The 19,977-nt window shown below is 34.0% G+C and overlaps 1 protein-coding gene across 7 annotated transcripts in view; it reads left to right on the top strand.

Moving 5' to 3' along the window:
- SPAG9 (sperm associated antigen 9) overlaps nt 1-19,977 on the top strand; it is a 132,983-nt gene that overhangs the window by 37,352 nt on the left and 75,654 nt on the right. For 5 of the 7 annotated variants that reach the window (XM_072938687.1, XM_072938686.1, XM_015251314.3 and 2 more), the window contains 2 exons: nt 12,254-12,324; nt 18,921-19,015. In XM_072938687.1, coding sequence (XP_072794788.1) covers nt 12,254-12,324; nt 18,921-19,015 — 166 coding nt within the window. Of the gene's footprint in view, nt 1-12,253; nt 12,325-18,920; nt 19,016-19,729; nt 19,906-19,977 lie in introns of those variants that run through there. The other 2 variants (XM_006218413.4, XM_006218412.4) reach the window with 1 other exon arrangement.

The raw sequence follows: 19,977 nt of genomic DNA, 5'->3' as shown, positions 1-19,977 counted from the left end.
GGTTGTCTACTAATAATTGGTAATATATTACTATTCTTATTTTGATTCATATAATACATCTGGGTATAACTATACAAAAGAACAAATCTGTTTAATTTTAACGTGATAGAGAAATAAATCATTTAAGAATCTCAAGTAAGTAGATTCAAGTAGTTGTACTGGAGTGGACAGAAAGATGGACTTGTACAATACTTATGCTAGAGAAGCTGATTATCATTTCTAAGATTTAAATCTCAAAAATAAAACGAAATAAAGTCGGTGGGTATAGCTCAGTGGGAGAGTGCATGCTTAGCATGCCCGAGGTTCTGGGTTCAATCCCCAGTACCTCCATTAAAAAAGTCCTGGGTCCAATCCCTAGTACCCAGTCATTAAAAAAAAAAAAATCTCATTTATATAGTCATTTTAACCACAAGATAATTGTCTGCTTTTTAAAAAAAACATTTTAACTTTAATTGTCTCAAAATATTATATTTGTTTCAGGTATACAGCATAATGATTTTATTTTTTTATATATCGTGAAATAATCACCACTATCAGTTGTCACTATACAAAATTGTTAAAATATTATTGATAGTATTCTCTGTGTTGTAATTACATCCCCGTGACTTACTTATTTTATAACTGGAAGTTTGTACCTCTTTCCCTTTCATCTATTTCACTCCTCCTTACTACCCTCCCGTCTGGCAACCAGTAGTTTTGTTCTCTGTATCTATGAGTGTATTTTTTTTTTAACATTTTTTATTGATTTATAATCATTTTACAATGTGTTAAATTCCAGTGTTCAGCACAATTTTTCAGTCATTCGTGGACATATACACACTCATTGTCACATTTTTTTCTCTGTGATTTATCATAACATTTTGTGTATATTTCCCTGTGCTATACAGTGTAATCTTGTTTATCTATTCTACAATTTTGAAATCCCAGTCTATCCCTTCCCACCCTCTACCCCCGAGTGTATTTTTTTAAAATTATTTTCTTTTGTTTCTGAGGGGTGTAGGTAATTAGGTTTGTTTGTTTGTTTGTTTATAATGAAGGTACTGGGAATTGAACCTAGTACCTCATGGTTGCTAAGCACACGCTCTTCTGCTTGAGTTATACCCTCCCCTTTCTATGAGTGTATTTCTATTTTGTTATATTTGTTTTGTTTTTTGGATTTCACGTATAAGTGAGATTATATGGTACTTGTCTTTCTCTGTCTGCCTTATTTCACTTAGCATAATAGCCTCATAGTTTTATCCATGTTGTCACAAATGACAAGACTTCATTCTTTTTATGGCTGAGCAATATTCCACTGTATATGTCTTGTCCGTCTGTCCGTCCTTTCTTTCTTTCTCTCTCTCTTTCTATTATACGTTCTTACATGTTCTTTATTCATTCATCTATGAGTTGAACACTTAGGTTGCTTCCGTATCTTGGCTATTGTAAATAATGCTCTGAATTAGTGCTTTCATTTTCTTCAGATGAATACCCAGAAGTGGATTACTGGATCATATGGTAGTTCTGTTTTTTTTATTTTTTGAGAAACCTCCATACTGTTTTCCATAGTGGCTGTACCAATTTACATTACCACCAATGGTACATGAGGGTTCCCCTTTCTCTACATCCCTCTCCAATACATGTTATTTCTTCTGTTTTTGATAATAGCCATTCTGACAGGTGTGAGATGATGTCTCACTGTGATTTTGATTTGCATTTCTGTGATGATTAGTGATGCTGAGCATCATTTCATGTGCCTTTTGACCATCAGTATGTCTTCTTTGGAAAAATGTCTGTTCAGGTCCTTAGCTCTTTTTTAAAATCAGATTGTTTGGGCTTTTGATGCTGTGTTATATGAGTTCTTTGTATTTTGGGTATTAACCCCTTATCTGCCATATCATTTGCAAATATCTTCTCCCATTCAGTAGCTTACCTTTTTGTTTTGTTGATGGTTTCCTTCCCTGTACAAAAGCTTTTTCAGTTTGATGTAGTTCCGTTTGCTAATTTATGCTTTTGTTGCCATTGTCTGAAGAGATAGATCCTCCCAAAATTGTTAAGATCAATGTCAAAGAGCATAGTGCCTGTGTTTTCTTCTAGGAGTTTTTTGGTTTCAGGTATTACAATTAAGTCTTTAAACCATGTTGAGTTAATTTTTGTATATGATGTAAGAAAATGTTCTAGTTTCACTTTTTTACATGTAGCTGTCCAGTTTTCCCAACATCATTTATTGAAGAGACTCCCTTTTCCCTGTTGCATATGCTTGGCTCCTTTGTCATAGGTTAGTGTTACTATATAAATGTGAATTAATTTCTGGGTTCTGTATTCTTTCTATTCTTTTGATCTATATGTTTCTGTGCTAGTACCATACTGTTTTGATTACTGTAGCTTTGTTGTATGGTTTGAACTTAGGGAACATGACACCTCAGCTTTATTATTCTTCCTCAAGATTGCTTTGGTTCTTTGGGATCTTATGTGGCTACATACAAATTTGAGGGTTATTTGTTCTAATCTGTGAAAAACACCATATTTTGATAGGGATTGCATTGAATCTGTAGATTATTTTGGGTAGTATGGACATTGTAACATTATTCTTCCAATCCACGAGCACAGTATATCTTTACATTTATTTGTGTTGTCTTCACATTCTTAGAGATTTCAGAGTACAGATCTTTTACCTTCTTGGTTAAATTTATTCCTAGGTATTTTATTATTTTTGATATGATTTTAAATGGGATTGTTTCTTAACTTCTCCTTCTGATAGTTCATTGTTAGTGTATTTCTGTTAGATTTCTATATATTAATTTTGTATCCTGCAACTTTACTGAATTCATTTATTCTCATAGTTTTTGGTGGGTTTTCTGTATATAGTATCATGCCATCTGCAAATACTGACAGTTTCACTTCTGCCAATTGGATGCCTTTCTTCCAAAAGAAGTTTCACTTCTTTGCAATTTGGATACCTTTTATTTCTTTTTCTTGTCTGATTGCTGTGACTAGGACTTCTAATACTACGTTGAATAAAAATGGTGAGAGTGGACATCCTTGTCTTGATCCTGATCTTAGAGGAAAGCCTTTCACCTTTACACCATCAAGTATGATGTTAGCTGTGGGTTTGTCATATATGGCCTTTATTGTGTTGAGGTATGTTTCCTCTATACCAACTGTGTTGACGGGTTTTTTTTTTTTTTTTGAAGTGAGTTATAGTCAGTTTACAATGTGTCAATTTCCCAGTGTGGAGCACAATTTTTCAGTTATACATGAACATACATATATTCATTGTCGCATTCTTTTTTGCTGTGAGCTACTGCAAGATCTTGTATATATTTCCCTGTGCTATACAGTATAATCTTGTTTATCTATTCTGCATATGCCTGTCAGTATCTACAAATTTCGTACTCCCAGTCTGTCCCTTCCCACCCCCCTCCCCCCGGCAACCACAAGTTTGTATTCTATGTCTATGAGTTTGTTTCTGTTTTGTATTTATGTTCTCTTGCTTTTTTTTTTTCTAGATTCCACATATGAGTGATTTCATATGGTATTTTTCTTTTTTTTCTGGCTAACTTCCCTTAGAATGACATTCTCCAGGGACATACATGCTGCTGTAAATGGTGTTATGTTGTCATTTTTTATGGCTGAATAGTATTCAATTGTATAAATATACGACGGTTTTTAATCATAAATGGATGTTGAATTTTGTCATGCTTTTTCTGCATCTAATGAGATGTGTCATGTGTTTTTATTGTTTTATTAATGTGATATATCACATTGATTGGTTTGTTTATATTGAACTGTCCTTGTATCCCTGGAATAAGTGTGGGTTAATCATTGTGTTTTTTTTTTTTTCTCAATTGTATTCTTGAGTTTGGTTTTTTAATATTTTGTTGAAGATTTCTGCATCTATGTTCATGAGGGATATTGTCCTATAGTTTTCTCTTTTTTTGTGGTGTGTTTGTCTTGTTTTGATGCCACAGTAATGCTGGTCTCATAGAATGAGTTTCAAAGCATTCCTTTCTCTTCAGTTTTTTGCAGCAGTTTGAGAAGGATTAGGTTATTAACTCTTCTCGAAATGTGTGGTAAAATTCCCCTGGGAAGCCATTTGGTCCTGGACTTTTTGTTTGTTGGAAGTTTTTAAATTACTGATTCAATTTCATTACTAGTAATTGGTCTGTTCAGATTTCCTAGTTCTTCCAGATTCAGTCTTGGAGGATTATATATTTCTAGGAATTTATCCATTTCTTATGGTTGTCTAACTTGTTGGTTTATAATTGTTTGTAATACTCACTTATGATTGTTTATCTTTCAGTGGTATCTGTTATAACTTCTGTTTCATTTCTGATTTTATTTGTTTGAGCCTTCTCTTTTGCTTGATGAGTCTGGCTAAAGCTTTATTATGTTTGTTTATCTTTTCAAAGAGCCAAGTTTTAGTTTCATTGATGTTTTCAATTTTTTTTTCTTTTTCATTTATTTCCACTCTGATCTTTATTTTTCCTTATTTCGCTCAATTTTCTTTTCTAGTTCCCTTAGGTGTAAAGTTAGATTTTTTTTTTTTGAGATTTTTCTTGTTCCTTGAATTTCCTTCTTAGAACTACTTTTGCTCTGTTCCATAGATTTTGGAACATTGTGTTTCCATTTTCATTTGTCTCAAGGTAATTTTTTAAATTTCTTCATTGGTCCATTGATTGCATAGTAGCATGTTGTTTAGCTTTCACATGTTTGTATTATTTGTAGTTTTTTTCTTGTAGTTGACTTCTAATCTCATAGTGTTGTGGTTGGAGAATATGCTTGATGTAATTTTAGTCTTAAATTTATTGAGACTTGTCTTGTGGCCTGGCCTGTGATCTGTCCTGGAGATTGTTTTATGTGCACTTGAAAAGATGTGTGTTCTGCAGTTTTTGGATAGAATGTTCTGTATATAACTAATAAGTTCATCTGATCAAATGTGTCAATTAAGCTCAATGTTTCCTCAGTAGGAATGGTCTGGATGACCTATTTTTTGTCTGGATAATCTATTCATTGATGTATATGGGATATTAAAGTCCCCTCTCTGCTTTTATTTTAAAATTTGGGATGGGTGGAGTGTTTTAAGTAGCTGTGACTGATGAATTATAGGATAGTACTCAGGCCTGATTAAAATACTTGCTAAGATTACATGAACAAAAAAATTTTTAAGAAGGTGATTAATAAAAACGTGTTGAAACTTCCTTTTTAGAAGGATGTCAATTTCTGACTGGTTAGGTTTTGCTAACATAGTATAGGTGTTTATGGGCTACAGGTCTTTTCTTGCCCAAGGAAAACCTGCAATTGGAATGAGACGTGGAACACGTAATACATTTTGGAGAGAGATTTTTTGCCGTCCAGATTTTATGAGTAAATTAAGTGTACTATTCTAGGAAAGACTCTGGTCTTGACTAAATAGTGCAGACATATAGGTCTATGATAATGATATAAAATATTTCTTAAATACAGCTGTTCCAGATTTTATTTTTGTACATTCACGAGACTCATTCCCAAGTTACATAGTAAATTTAATCACATCATATGGTAATTTGCCATAAACCTACTAAAAAAATCTTCTGTAGGTGTGTAAAATAGTGAAAATGAATGTGACAAGGAAATAAGCAATATATCATGTGTTTCACTTTTATGAAATAATAATATTGTCATGGGAAATGCCTTATGTAAAGTTATATTACTAGTTTGTTTTATTCATTAGTTTTCAGATGGTCAGTTGTCCTTTGTTAGTTGTCTTTCACTTATTTCCATCTCTTTTGGCTTTACCAGTTTAGTGTAATCAGATTTAAAACATTTCACACTAAAAAGGGAGTACTTGGAAGCATATAGAATGGGAAATAGAGATTTTATAGAGATTTTTCTATTGTGCTTTTAAAGAAAAATAGGTTCAAGAATAATCTGTTTTAAACAGTTTTATCTTTTTGCAAATGATTTCACTTCAGTGCAAATGTCTTTCAGTATTTGAGTGGTTGGTGTATTTGTGAAAATCTTTAAAATTATTATTTATTTTTAAGTGGTTGAGGGTTTTTACTTAGGTCTTAAAAAGCATAGTTGTAGAAGAGAGGTAAAAATCAGAGTACAATATGATGCATCATACTAATAAAAAATAATAGGCTACAGTAAACTACAGTGTTGTCATATATTTTGAGGTGAATATGTTCTATTTTTAGCCTGGATCTTTTGCTGCCTGAAAAAATAAAATACTACTGTATTAAATAGTGTAACAGGTAAAATATACAAAAAGCTGAGAGAGAGCTTGATTTAAGCATACTTGTGATTTATTTTGTATCAGAAACTGTAAAGATGGAAGTCATCTGTCAGCATAGAAATCTGTAATATTAGAAAAAAGAAATCTGTAATATAAAGCAATACTGAAAATATCTTAAAATCTCATTTTGTAGATTAGGAAAATTAACTTTAGTGCTTAGATGAGTTGATGAGCATTTAAGGCTTATAATTTTAAGACTGCAGCATTTATGAAAATAACAGGAATGAACTGTGATGTATTCATACAATGGAATATTATTCAGTGCTAAAAAACAGTAAGCTATCAAGCCATGGAAGGACACAGAGGAACCTCAAGTACATATTTCTAAGTAAGAGAAGCCAATCTGAAAAGGCTACATACATTGTGATTACAAATATGTGGTATTCTGAAAAAGGCAAAAGTATAGAGAAAGTAAAAAGATTAGTCCTTGCCATGGTTAAAAGGCAGGGAGGGATAATAGGTAGAGAACAGAGAATTTTTAAGAAAAATGAAACTACTCTGTATGAAACTACGATGGTGGATACATATTATTATATATTTGTCCAAATCTATAGAATATTCAACACCAAGATTTAATTCTAGTGTAAAATTTAGTGTTTGGGTGATAATGATGTGTCAACATAGGTTCATTGATTATAATATATGTACTACTCTGGTGTGGGATGTAGATAGTGGGGAACATGCTGGTGTGTGGGCAGAGGTATATGGAAACTCTGTACTTTTTCTCAGTTTTGATGTGAATCTCAAATTGCTCTAAAAATGAAATCTATTTAAAAAAATAACAGTAAGGGACAAGTCATGTGTAATCATATGTAGTTTGCATATGCTAAACGCCCTTTTTTGTATAATATGGGCTTGCTAAGAAATAATACAGTTATCTCATAGATAATTTCTGTGAGATTAATAAATATAATGTGAAAGGGGTGGTTTGAGAATAGATTGATAGTTTATCATATTTATTTTTGAGGCACAAATTGATGCTTTGATGCCAACTGGAAATAAGTAGAACATAAGTCTAATGGGTTAGAAAGCTGTGAATGGAGGGTTAAGGAATTATGGATAGAAATAATCCAACCTGCTTAAGGGAATAGAGTGATTAATAGAAATTTAAGAAATTTTTGTAGATAAGTCTAAGCCAGTTTGAACAATGGTCATGTTCATTTAGGTAAATGTAGAAATTTTTTGGCAGTTAGTGGTATTTTGGGGCTTTATCTTCTTTCCTACACTTTTGAGATTAAGTAGTACATTACAACAAAGCTACACAAACCCAGCATTGATTAGCAAGCTGTCATAAAGTCAGGGCCTGTTTCTTTTTTTTTTTTAAGTTTTTTTTTCTCCTTTTAATTTCTTTCTTCTTCTTTTTTTTAATGCAGGTACTGGGGATTGAACCCAGGACCTTGTGAATGCTAAGCAAGCCCTCTACCACTGAGCTATCAGCCACCCCAACACCTCCCCCTACCCCCACCCAGCAGGGCCTGTTTCTTTGTGCTACAAGCCCAGCTGTCTGTCCCAAGTCACTTGATAAACATCTTGTATAAAAGCTTCTTTCCAAGGTTAACTTAATGATACTTCTTGTGTTAGTCTGCTAAGGCTGCCATAACAAAATACCACAGACTTTCAGAAAAATTACAGAAATTGATTTTCTCACAGTTCTAAAGGCTGGAAAGTGCTGGTAGGTTTGGTTTCTTCTGAGACCTCTCTTCCTGGCTTGCCAGTGGCCGCCTTCTCTTTGTGTTCTCATACAACCTTTCCTCTTTGCCTGTCTGGGGAGAAAGAGTTCTGGTATCTCTTATAAAAGGACACTAGTCCTGTTGGATTAGGACCCCATCTTTATAATCTCATTTAATCTCAGTTACCGTCTTAAAGGCCCTTTCTACAAATACAGTTACATTGGTTAGGGCTTCAACATATGAATTTGGGGAGGACACAACTCAGTTCATAGCAGTTGAATCAGGAGACAGGAATTCTCCATGGGAACAAAGGGTGGTATGGCTTGACACATCAGATCTTGGAGGGTCTTATAGTCCATTCTAAGGATTCTTCCCTCTCTCCCTTCTTTCCTTCCTTCCTGCCTCCCTCACCATTGAAGGATTTTGAGCAGTCACTATCTGACTCCACCTAGGCTATTATTTTGAGAATACAGGGGAGCAAAGGCTAGAACAGAGACACCAGTCAGGAGATAATTGTAATAATCCAGGCAAGAGATGATGTCTTAGATCAAAGTGGGATTGATAGAGGTGGTAAAAAGTTGTCAGACTTGATTAACTTTGAAGGTAAAATGGACAGAATTTGTTGACAGATAGCAACATGGGTAAAAGAGAAGAGCAAAAAGATAACTGCAAGATTTCTGTGCGATTAAGATTATGGGAAAGAGCAGGTTTGGGAGAGAAAAATCAGTTCAGTTTTGGCTTTGTAGACATCGTATTGGCATCATATTATACATTACTTTATATTTTTTTATTTTCACATATAACAATATTCAGCATCCTTCCATTGAGTTGTAGGCACAATCATGTCAGTACATATAGCTAATACTGCATTCATGTTAACAGTAACTTTAATTGTTGTATTTGAAAAACATGTGTGTGCCAGGCTCTGTTCTACACCCTTTACAATCATTAACTCACCCTCAATCCTAATGTCACCTCTGATATTATAAGCATTATTCTTCAGTTATAAATAAGGAAACTGAAGCCGAGAGGGGTTAATGTACCCAAGATAACATAATTTAGAAGTAGCAAAGTCACTGTATTGTAGTCTACCATATGACTATTATAATTCACTTCATGAACTAGCTAATGACATATATGCAAGGAGTTTCCATTATATATGGAGTTATTATAAGATGCATTCCATAGAATATCCATTTTCATATCTTTTGGCATTGGTGTGTTTCTCTAGGATAAATAAGAATAGTAATAATCGGTCAAAGGATATACACATTGCTTATTTTAATATACTAACATGACCTTCAAAAGAATAATTCCAATTTATCCTCTGCTGATGCTAATCATTTTTTGTTTCTTTTTATAATTCCCCAGTCTGGTAACATTTTTGTTCATCTCCCTGTTCATTTTAATGATGAATCAGCACAGCTTATTTGTAGTGGTTCTAAATAGTCTGTTTAAATCCTGTGCTATATGTTGAATTCATAGGAATTGTTGGAGGAGATAAAGAATGATGAGTATTCAAGCCAAGGAAAGAGCTTGTGTGAATGGGCACACATTATGTTTGGACTGGGGGTGGGGCAGGCTGTATACTTAGTAAATTCATCAGGTCATGAACCCTCCCCAGAAGTAACCACTGTCCTGACTTCTAACACATTAGATTAGTTTAAAATTTGTCCTGTATGTATTTGAACTTTGTATTTTTTTGCTTCTGCTTCTTTTTTCTCGGTATCCTATTTGTGCGATTTGTTCATGATATTGTATGCAGCAATAATTTGTTCATTTTCATTTTTTATATAATATTCTGGCACAGGAATATTTATCCATTCTTCTGTTGATGAACATTTGGGTTTTTTCCAGGTTGGAGAACAAATAGTGGTGCTTTGAGTATTGTTTAAATGCCTTTTTGGTGGATACATATACATTTTTCCTGACAATGAACTTGTTTTGTCATAGGGTTGGCAAATAATCAACTTTATTAAATCTTGCCAGACTGTTTTCAAATTGGGTGTACCAATTTATACTCCTACCAGCAGTGTATGAAAATTCCTTACCAGCACTCGGTGTATCTGTTTTTCATTTTAGCTATTCTGACAGGTATGTAGTAGTGTTGCATTTTGGTTTTAATATGCATTTCATGATGATTATAAAAGTTGGGTACATGTTTTACTTGGCAGTTTGATACCTTTGAGTTGTTATCTGTGATTAGGTTTTTCCATAAAAACAGAGTTTTTTGTTTCAGGTAAAAAAAGAATAATACTCTCTATACTTTTTTTTCCCTGAATGAAATTTTGAGGTAGATTCCAATACATAAAACAAATTAAAAGGAGTATTTCTTGAGAGGCAGAGTAGCGTGGTAATTAAAAACAGATTCTGGGCCTAGGCTCCTAATTTTGCTATTTACTAGCTGTGTGGATTTGGGCAGGTTACTTAATCTCTATTTGCTTCATTTTCCTTATCTCTAAAATGAATATTATAAACTTTCATCATAAGAAGAATATCTGGCTCAAATTACTTTATATAAAGTACATAGGTCAGTGCATGGTATATAGCAGGTACCATATAATGTTAGCTGTTAATAATGGTGATGATGGTGATACAAATTTGTTTTATGAATTCATATAAACTCAGTTGACAAGAATAATTAGGCTCTACTGTTGAACACAAATTTGAAACTGAGAGTTGTGGATGATACTTGCAATTTTATTTTAGCCTCAGCCTTCAATTTTTTGTTTTGGTTCCACAGTGCCAAGAAAATCTTGATTCACACAGATGAACAATTAAAAATACTTAAAGTTCACCCAGTTGCTTTGGCATTATGCTTTTAGATTATTTTTACTGATAAGTAGTAGAAAATGTACATTTTGCAATTGTTTCTAAATATCTAAATTTCCTTGGATTTCTTGTTTTTAAATAAGAATCACAGAAGTGTCACTAAAAATTATTATGGCTTCAATATCTATTGTGTTACCACAAAACAGCTGCCTTGCAAGTTTGCTTTTTTACTGCTTACAGCCACAGGATAAGACGAGTGGAACATGTACTCAAGTCTTGCCTGGCACCATAAAGTATGGCTCTATGGGTGCGGTAGTGTGTTTATTCACTGTGGTAGATTTAATGAGCCAACACATAGGCTCAATTAGAAACAAATCAAAAGTCAGAGCTATAGTTTTCATGATTAATGGCATATTTTCAAGATATTTAAACAAAGGTGGCAAGTAAAACTACACAAGCCAAAGATGAGTTTACCAGGCAGCACAAGTTGTGTTAAGTGGTGTGGTGTCTGGTGTGTTAATATTAGGCATATGAAAACATTCATGTGTATGCTGTTCGTAGTAATTGCTTCTGTAGCCAGCCAACACTGTCATAGGCTGTCACTTACAAACACTTTGCCTGGCTTGTTTGTGGCTAGCTGACCCTTATAACCAAGAGAACATTTCCAGCTACTCTCCTGCTTTCAGGTGGACTTAAACGGTATCTTGACAAGCTCCTTTAGCAGCAGCCTTATTTCTCCCCAGCTGACTGTCTCCCACTGCTCCTTAGCCAGTATGGGCTCCTCCAGGCTGGCTGGTCTCCCCTCTGCCTCGCCACCTGCATGGTTTTGTGTTTCCTTCTCTGTGGTAACAGTGCCTGCTGTACTCATCACCATTTATCTGGGGTACTGTAGTTTCTTCGTGGTCCTGCTTGGATTCCATCTTGTCTCAGAATCATTCCTCTCTGATACCATTCTTTCCTGTGAAATTCTGTCGTGACATTCTGTATCTCAGGATCTAAAAACTGTGTTTTTCTAAAGAAAGCGTCATAAAGCTGTGCTCTGTGAGCACTACTCCAAATAAGTGCCACTCATAAACTCCATCAGCAGAGGGAGCTAAATAAAAGAAGATGAGTCCCTGAAAAGCAGAAAAAGTTACTTGGAAACTGACATTTTCACATACTGCTCAGTAGTGAAAAAGAGCTGGAATAATGTTAGAATCCAATGATTTGGGCCCCAATCCCAGGTTAAAACTTCTATGAGGTGATTTGTGAAGTGTTTTTTAAAGAGGTAATTTCATATCATGTTAAAAACCTGTTTTGGGGGAGATGACCTGATAAACCTATGCGTGTTAGGAGAAGCAATCAGATTTTTTTTTAATCCAGTTTATCCGCTCTCCAAAAGTTTTATTAAAGATGATGAAACGAGGTCACTAGCTTTGTGAAGAATTTCATATGGAGCAATGAGTCCTAAAGTTGCCCAGGATTATGGATGACCCATTCCAAGTTTTAAAGAGAATTTTCAAGTAAATTTCTTAGATTTTGTTTTGATTAAGTGTATGTATCTTAATTTCAGTTAGCAGACTTGAAGAAAGAGAAGCAGAACTGAAGAAGGAATATAATGCATTACATCAGAGACACACTGAGGTGGGTTTCTGGGTTGTTCTTACTATGCTAATGTTGAGATAAAGAAATTAACCGTATGTCTGACTTCTTTGAAACCAGCTGGTATAATTCTTGGGGATTATTTCCAGAAGATATTAAATTTCATGTGTCATTTACTTAATTACCAAATGTTGACTTTTAATGTCTTTTATCTGGAATTAACTTTTCATGTGGTAAATTAGTGTGCCACAGAATAATTATTAAGGCAGTTATTTCTTTGTCTGGTTAAGTAAAAGCTTATATGTGCATAATAAAAAGTGTACATGATTCTAATATGAGAGAATTGATTTATTTTGCTATCAGTTGGGAAATGATGGGTTGGTTAATTATTGGTCAGAATCTCTACGTATAATAAATAATACAGTATAAAGGACTTATTTGCATTAAGATCGTAACAAATAACAAACAAAAATTGTGTTAAAATGACTCTAAAACAGGTTTTCTGCATGAAATTTCAGTATTTTACTTATTTGTTTTGTTTTAGGGTGAGGTAATTAGGTTTATTTGTTTATTTAATTTTTTTATGGAGATTCTAGGGATTGAACTCAGGACCTTGTGCATGCTAAGCACATGCTCTACAACTGAGCTATACCCTCCCCAAATTTCACTATTTTAAATTAACAACTGTAGCACATAATCTCTCCAAAGCAAGTTAGAAGATGTACTTGAGGGTTTTTTAACCTTCTTTTTATGATTTTCTGTCTTTCTTTTATATGTTACCTTTGTTTCTTTCTCTCTCTTTAATGTGAAAATTGTTTTTGTGTATCATGGTCATTCTGGGGTTCATATACCTAAATAGACTTATGCATTATTTGTTACTAAAAAGATAATTGGTCTTTTTTCCCCTTTCTAGTCCAGTCTTTCCCACGATACAGATGGTTCTAGTCTTCAGCTTCCATTTTCCTTCCACTAATGTGGGTGATCTGTTATCCTGCCTCTGGTTGGGACCTGTATTGTTACTTTTAAGGAGTATAAAACCCCACTGTACTCAGTTTCACTTGCTTTGGAGAGTAATGTGCTTAACACTTTCTTGGGGAGTTGGAATTTCTTCCTGACATATGAGGTTTGGTTATTACTGTCTTAGCTTGCATAGCCACACAGGAAGCATGAATGGTATCACAGAATTGGCATTCAGTGATAGAGGAAAAAGGTTGGCCACAGAGTGCTGCTACCATAGAGCTCTGGGAAGACAGGAACAGCTTACACAGCAGCCCTTTCACTATGTAAAAAATAACCACATTTTAATAAGATGGTATTATGGTGGATATTAAGACTGTTAAAAAACAATTGATTGTTAAAAGCCTATAGTTGGTTCATTGATTTCAGTGCCTGAACTATGCCCTATTTTAATAGTGCTTATCAAGGCTGATTACAAACATGTTTTGGGGGGAATATGTTTATGTGCTGTAAATAATTGATAGTGATGAATAATGAATAATCATTTTGTTTTTTTTATTGACGTTTTAACCTTTGTAATAATTGAGGATTGTTAAATTATTGAAATATGTATAAAATATATGCGTTCTTTAAAAAATCATTGTAAAGTGAAATTTCATATTACTTCTCATATGTATTAGTCAAATGAATAAAGTAAAAATATGTTCCAACAGAAAAAAAAAAACCTGATGTCTTAATTTCGAATGAAGAGATATAATAATTTTTCTACTTCTGTGCCTTCTGAGAAGGACAGTCAAAGAAAGAAAAAAGATCTCAGGAAAATCTTAAATACGAAGTTAGAAAGTTGGGCCTGTCTAGTCATCAAGGCAGATCTTGCATGTAGCATTTTCATAGGATCTGCTCCCTCAGTCATAAGCAGCTTTTATCCTCTGCACTGATAGGCTCCCTCTTTCAGTCTGCCTCAAGGAAGGTTTTTATAACACAGATATGGCTGCTTTGAAATATGGGTCTGTTCTTTTCTAGCCCACATTTTTCTGTGTTTATACATCTGTACTAGAAATATAATTCAATTAGCAATTATAAATAGCCATCCAATGCTAAAGAACTAGGTGTCCTTTAAAGGTAAATTCTGAAAACCTTCAGGGAAAGGAAGCCTGAAGGATTTAACCTTAATCTTTCCACTATTGCTTCTGAGGTAACCTTTATTACAGGAATACAAAAAAGTTGTTTAAGTAGCACTTTTATCAATCATATTGTTTGCTGCTTAAGGGAAATCTCTGGCTCTTTTTGTAATGCGAATAACAGTTCTCTAATCAAATCCAAAATTTTATACACATTACTGAATTTGCTTAAAAGAAGACATACCTTAAGGAGGGCGGTGGAGGAAATATAAATATCAAGTAATTATTAGGGACTTTGTTCACATATGTACATATTCTTATATTAATCACCAAAACCTGAGCCCTGGTCTTACATCAGGGAGTGTTTAAGTGCATTCTCATCTCATTCTCTATCCAAACTCTTATCATCCACCCCCATTTTACAGGTGGAGGCTTAGAAAGAGAAGATGAAGTGATTTGTCCCATATGCCATGCTAGTATGTGACTTGTTTGAGCCTAGGTCTGCCTGATTCCGTTGCCTGAATTTTCAATAATGCTTTCAGGTTATGGAACACATGGGTGTTAAATGCACTGGAAAATACTCTGTGCCTGTTTGTTTTATGGCATCTCAGCCACTTTAAGAATAGTGGCTTTGCAGATAAACATACAGGATTCTTGAATCTTTCATATAGAAAGATTCAAGTCCCACACATAAAGAGATTCATGCCACTTGTCTCCAAAACCTCTATTTTTGCCTTGTTTTTCTAATAACTATTGCCTTTGCTTTTCAGTTCTAGACAAAGCTGACAGTCAACCTCTGCTGTGAAGATTTCTCTAGGGTGGGAGGGGAATTGGGACATTCCAAGCAGTATGCTTGGGATCCTTCTCTGTGACTCCAGCAATTTTTTCCTGAATTGGCTCCTGAATATGTGTGAATTAATGTACATACCTGAGAAAATTGAGAGTTGCAGTTTTGAGATCAGGAGGATTGGGGCTGATGGACCCAATAATAGACTGTCTAAAGCATGTCCTATTTTACCCTCTTACTTCTCTTTTGTGTCTGGCAGCACTGAACCTGCCCTCCTACTCACTTTTTTTTTTTTTTAAACCAGAGCTACTCTGTGAAGCCCTATAATTAAAATTTAGATTTTTATGTACAGTGTATTTTTTTCTACTTTTTTCATGTGTGTATAGAATATAGTGCATATTTTATTTCAGATGTCAGGAAATGCTTTAGGGTGTGGGGTTTTCTTGTGGGTGTGAGGAAGAAAGGACAAAGAGCCTATTGCCTGCCTCGAGAATTGACCAAAAGGGCAGACACACCATGAGTCCTTTAATGCTAAACTGCTCTGATGACTGAGTCAGATGGACCTGAGTTGTGGCCCCACAGCCAACTAACTAATGACAGTTAGAACACAGTTAATCATTAACTAGCTGGTCAAATTGGGCAAGTTATTTTAACCTCCTTAAGCTGGAGTTTATTTAGAAAAATCATAATATTGTTGTGAGGATTAAATAAAACAATAGCTGTACATGCATTGGCTGATTTGTAGTTGGTGCTTAATAAATATTAGCTGCCATTTTGTTGTTGTTATTCTCTCCTGTTAAGTGCTAGTTTAATTGGGTTGAAACCAATTTCATTATGTAGACCATTTTGGAAAGTCAGAATACTGTATCTGCAAATGTATTCAGATGACTTGGGGTCAGTGATTTGAAGAAGGTTTGGAATTCACCATTTCCTAAAGTTAAAAAAAATTGAATTTAATCATTTAAGACAAGAATGTATAAGATGAACTTTGGGGTAAAACCCATTCTGTATCTTTGCATTTTATTTATAATTCTTTTTATTCCTATATTGAATAAAGATTACTATAAAAGCATTCTAGAGGAAGTTTCTATTGATTTGAATGCTTAAAGAAACTTACATTCCTCCATTTGAACTAATCAAATTCATATTACTGAGAATTCAACTTAGATTTTCTAAAATCTTTAATTTAAAATTTGAAATATGTAAACTTAAAAAATTTTAAAATACTTTAACACACCATGTCCACGTGATTCTATGTTATCTGGGCTAGTTTTAATTGGGGAACAGCCTGATTGATTTTTTATGTTTGATTTGATATAGTTATCCATCTTAATTCATGCATCAGAGTTCAGCCTTTTATTTGAAGTAAATAACACTTTCAAGTTGATTTATATAACTCTTCATTTTTGTACATGCATCCATGCCAAGTAAAATTTTCACAAGAAAAGCATACTTTTAAAAAATAAATTTAGAATTTTTGTTGAAAACTTTGTTCATTTCAATAGTTTTCCCTTTTTTTGAATTTGCAAAATTACTCATTTAAAACCATTATTTATTTATTTTACAATGTCATATTTTTAAAATTGAAGTATAGTTGATGTACAATATTATATGTTATAGGTATACAATATAGTGATTCATGAAGTTTTAAAGGTTATACTCCATTTATAGTTATTCTAAAATATTGGCTGTATTCCCCTTGTTGTACAATACATCCTTGTAGCTTATTTTATACGTGATAGTTTGTACCTCTTAGTTCTCCCACCTCCGTCTTGTCCCTCCCCTCCCTTCTTCCCACTGGTAACCACTAATTCCTTCTCTACATCTATGAGTCTGTTTCTTTTCTGTTATATTCAGTAGTTTGTTGTATTTTTTTAGATTCCACATGTAAGTGCTATCTTACAGTATTCTTCTTCCTCTGTCTGACTTATTTCACTTAGCATAATGCCCTTCAAGTCCATCCATGCTGTACACCAGAAACTAATACAACATTTTAAATCAGCTGTACTTTAATTAAAAAGTAAACAACCAACCAAACCATTTAAAATATGGGCAGAAGAACTGAACAGACATTTTTCAAAAAGAGAAAATGCAGATGGCCAAACAGGAACAAGAAAAGTTGCCCAACATGACCAATATCAGGGAAATGCAAATCAGAATCACAGTGAGACACCATCTCACACCTGTCAGCATGGCTATCATCAAAAAGAACACAAATAACAAATGTCGACAAGAATGTGGAGAAAAGGGAACCCTTGTACATTGTCAAAAACCTAAAAATAGAACCACCATATGGCTAAGCAATTCCACTCCTGGGCATATACCCGAGAAAAACAAAAACATTAATTCAAAAAGATACATACACCCCAGTATTAACAGCAATAGTATTGATGATTGCCAAGATATGGAAGCATCCTTAAGTACACATCAATGGATGAATGTTCGATAAAGAAGATGTAGCGTATATATGCAATGAAATACAACTCACCCATAAAAAAGAAGGGTATTTTGTCATTTGCAGCCCTTCATTCACTTTTGTTTTCACTTCCAAAATCAGAATTTCATAACTGGCATAAACATTTCCGTTGCATCACAACAAAATACCTGGAAATAAACTTAACCAAGGAGTAGTTTTCCTTTTAATATGCTACAATACATATTTTAAGTTATATTGAGAGTAAAACCCATCTTCATACAACGAAAGTTTAGCGACCTTCAAGGCTATTCGATGCTATAGTTTTAAGACTTCAAGGAATAGTTCCAAGAAAGACAGTCACCTTTTCTTGCCTACTCTTGGTATTTACATTCCTTTAAATTGCTAACATAACCTCTCTTGTTTTTTCATATTCATATCATGTCAGTATTTAGCAAAGGCTTTTTGATTTTATGATTGAAACTTGTTGAATTTTAGATGTTTTAATGTCAGATTTAGGTTTCTTAAAAGTGAGACTTTAGATTATAAAAAATCAAATAGGACTGTAGAATTTCTTGTCTAGTTAATATTTTATTCGGTAAAATATTCTTTTACATGGAACTATCAAGTTTGTGTACTTGATATTTTTGAAGTTTTCGCTTCCACATTTAGCTTGGTCTGTCTTAAGTTTCCTTATCTAAGAGTCATTCAAAGTGCTCTGATTTTTCATTTGTTTTAATTTGCTACTATTATTATGTATGATTATATGAAATAATGATTCTAATAATTAACAGTCAAACAAAGGAGAGAATATTTTAGCATTCTTTCAACTAAATCTGTAGGTAAAAGAAATAAACATCTTGATATTAAATTAAATCTTAAATAATCTTAGTCTGTGGATCTTTCGTACAATGGAAAAAATTAAGGTATGGCTTCTTCTCAAGTTTCATGTTGATTTCTTTGTTGTTTCTCATTTTTGTAATGGATTTCTCAAATACCCTGCCACTTTTAGTAATTAGTAATCTCTTGTCAACTCCTTCACAATGTCTGTATCCTATTTTGTGTTATTTGTGTCAAAATTATTTAATAGCATCACATATTGTAGAAAAAAAAAGGTTTTTGCTATGCTAAGCAAGATATTGGCTAATTTTGCAGATATTAGCATGCTTAAATGTAAGCATTTGCATATTCCTTTGCCATTAAAGGAAAATTTCATTCTTAATATTCTTTTACATGAAACTATGGGTAGTCTGATAAATAAGGAAATTTATATTACAATATTTCCCTTGTTAAAATAGTATGTTTTTATTCCAGGTATTAGTCTTAAAATTTTGTATATTCTTTTCTTTCTTCAAAATAGATGATCCATAATTACATGGAACACTTAGAAAGAACAAAACTTCATCAGCTCTCAGGGAGTGATCAACTAGAGTCTGCAGCTCATAGTAGAATTAGGTAAGCTTTTTTTTTTAATTACGCATTTTTGCTTGGAGAAAAAGCGAAATAAATCATCTGTTTGTTTCTGGTTCTCCCTGTTCTTTAATCCTGGAACAATAGTTCGGCTGATTCAAAAGCTCTCTACTGTAGTTGGAATGCTATACGAGAGAATAGCATAGAAACACAGAACAGCCTTCACTATTGAAAAGGTAAATTGTGAGCCATGCCATATAAGCAACATATCGAGGTATTTTTATTGTTTCATAGTACTTAATGGAGATTACACTAGGTTTAAGTTTTTCTGATTTGTGAGGATGCTGAAAAATTTTCTTTTCTCCTGTATAATTGGTTTAAAGTCCTTTTGCTACAGAGAGGCACATTTGAAAGGGTTAGCTAGACTTCTGTTAGCTAGACTGCTGTAGGAGTGTGAATAAATTATGTAGATCTCCAAGCATTGTAGCCAATGAGCTAAGCCAGGACTCTTAGTGGAGAGGAAAATAGTTAATAGGCTGGCTGTCGCTCTGGATTGCTGCATAAATGCTAGGAGCAGCAGCTCTATGGTTATGAGGTGGGGAGAGCGGGATGACGCCATTGCTCCGGAGCTGCTGCAGGATGAAGTGGAAAGCTGCTGCTGATGGCATTGTTTTTGTGGCAGCAGCTGAATGACAGATCCTCACTACAAAGATACCCCTCTGGCCCCCGTGTAGGCCTCCTGGTCCGGGTGTTTCACCATGCCAGCACAGCGCCATGAGTCCTGGATGCATGCTGCTGTTTGTGTTTGGCTTTGTTGGCGGGGCGGTGGTCATTAATTCTGCTATCTTAGTATCTCTCTCTGTTTTGCTGCTTGTGCACTTTTCTATTTCTACCGGAGTGCCAGCTCTGACGCAGAACCTACCAAGGATACTCAGGTACTCCAGTCTCTCCTAGAAGTCCCTGTTTAGTTGGTTTTTCTTGAATTTTTAGCTTCACGGGTCTGCTTT

The sequence above is a fragment of the Vicugna pacos genome, chromosome 16, assembly GCF_048564905.1.
Source record: "Vicugna pacos chromosome 16, VicPac4, whole genome shotgun sequence".
In the NCBI taxonomy this organism is placed as follows: Eukaryota; Metazoa; Chordata; class Mammalia; order Artiodactyla; family Camelidae; genus Vicugna; species Vicugna pacos.
This window is presented reverse-complemented; position numbering and strand designations above follow the sequence as displayed.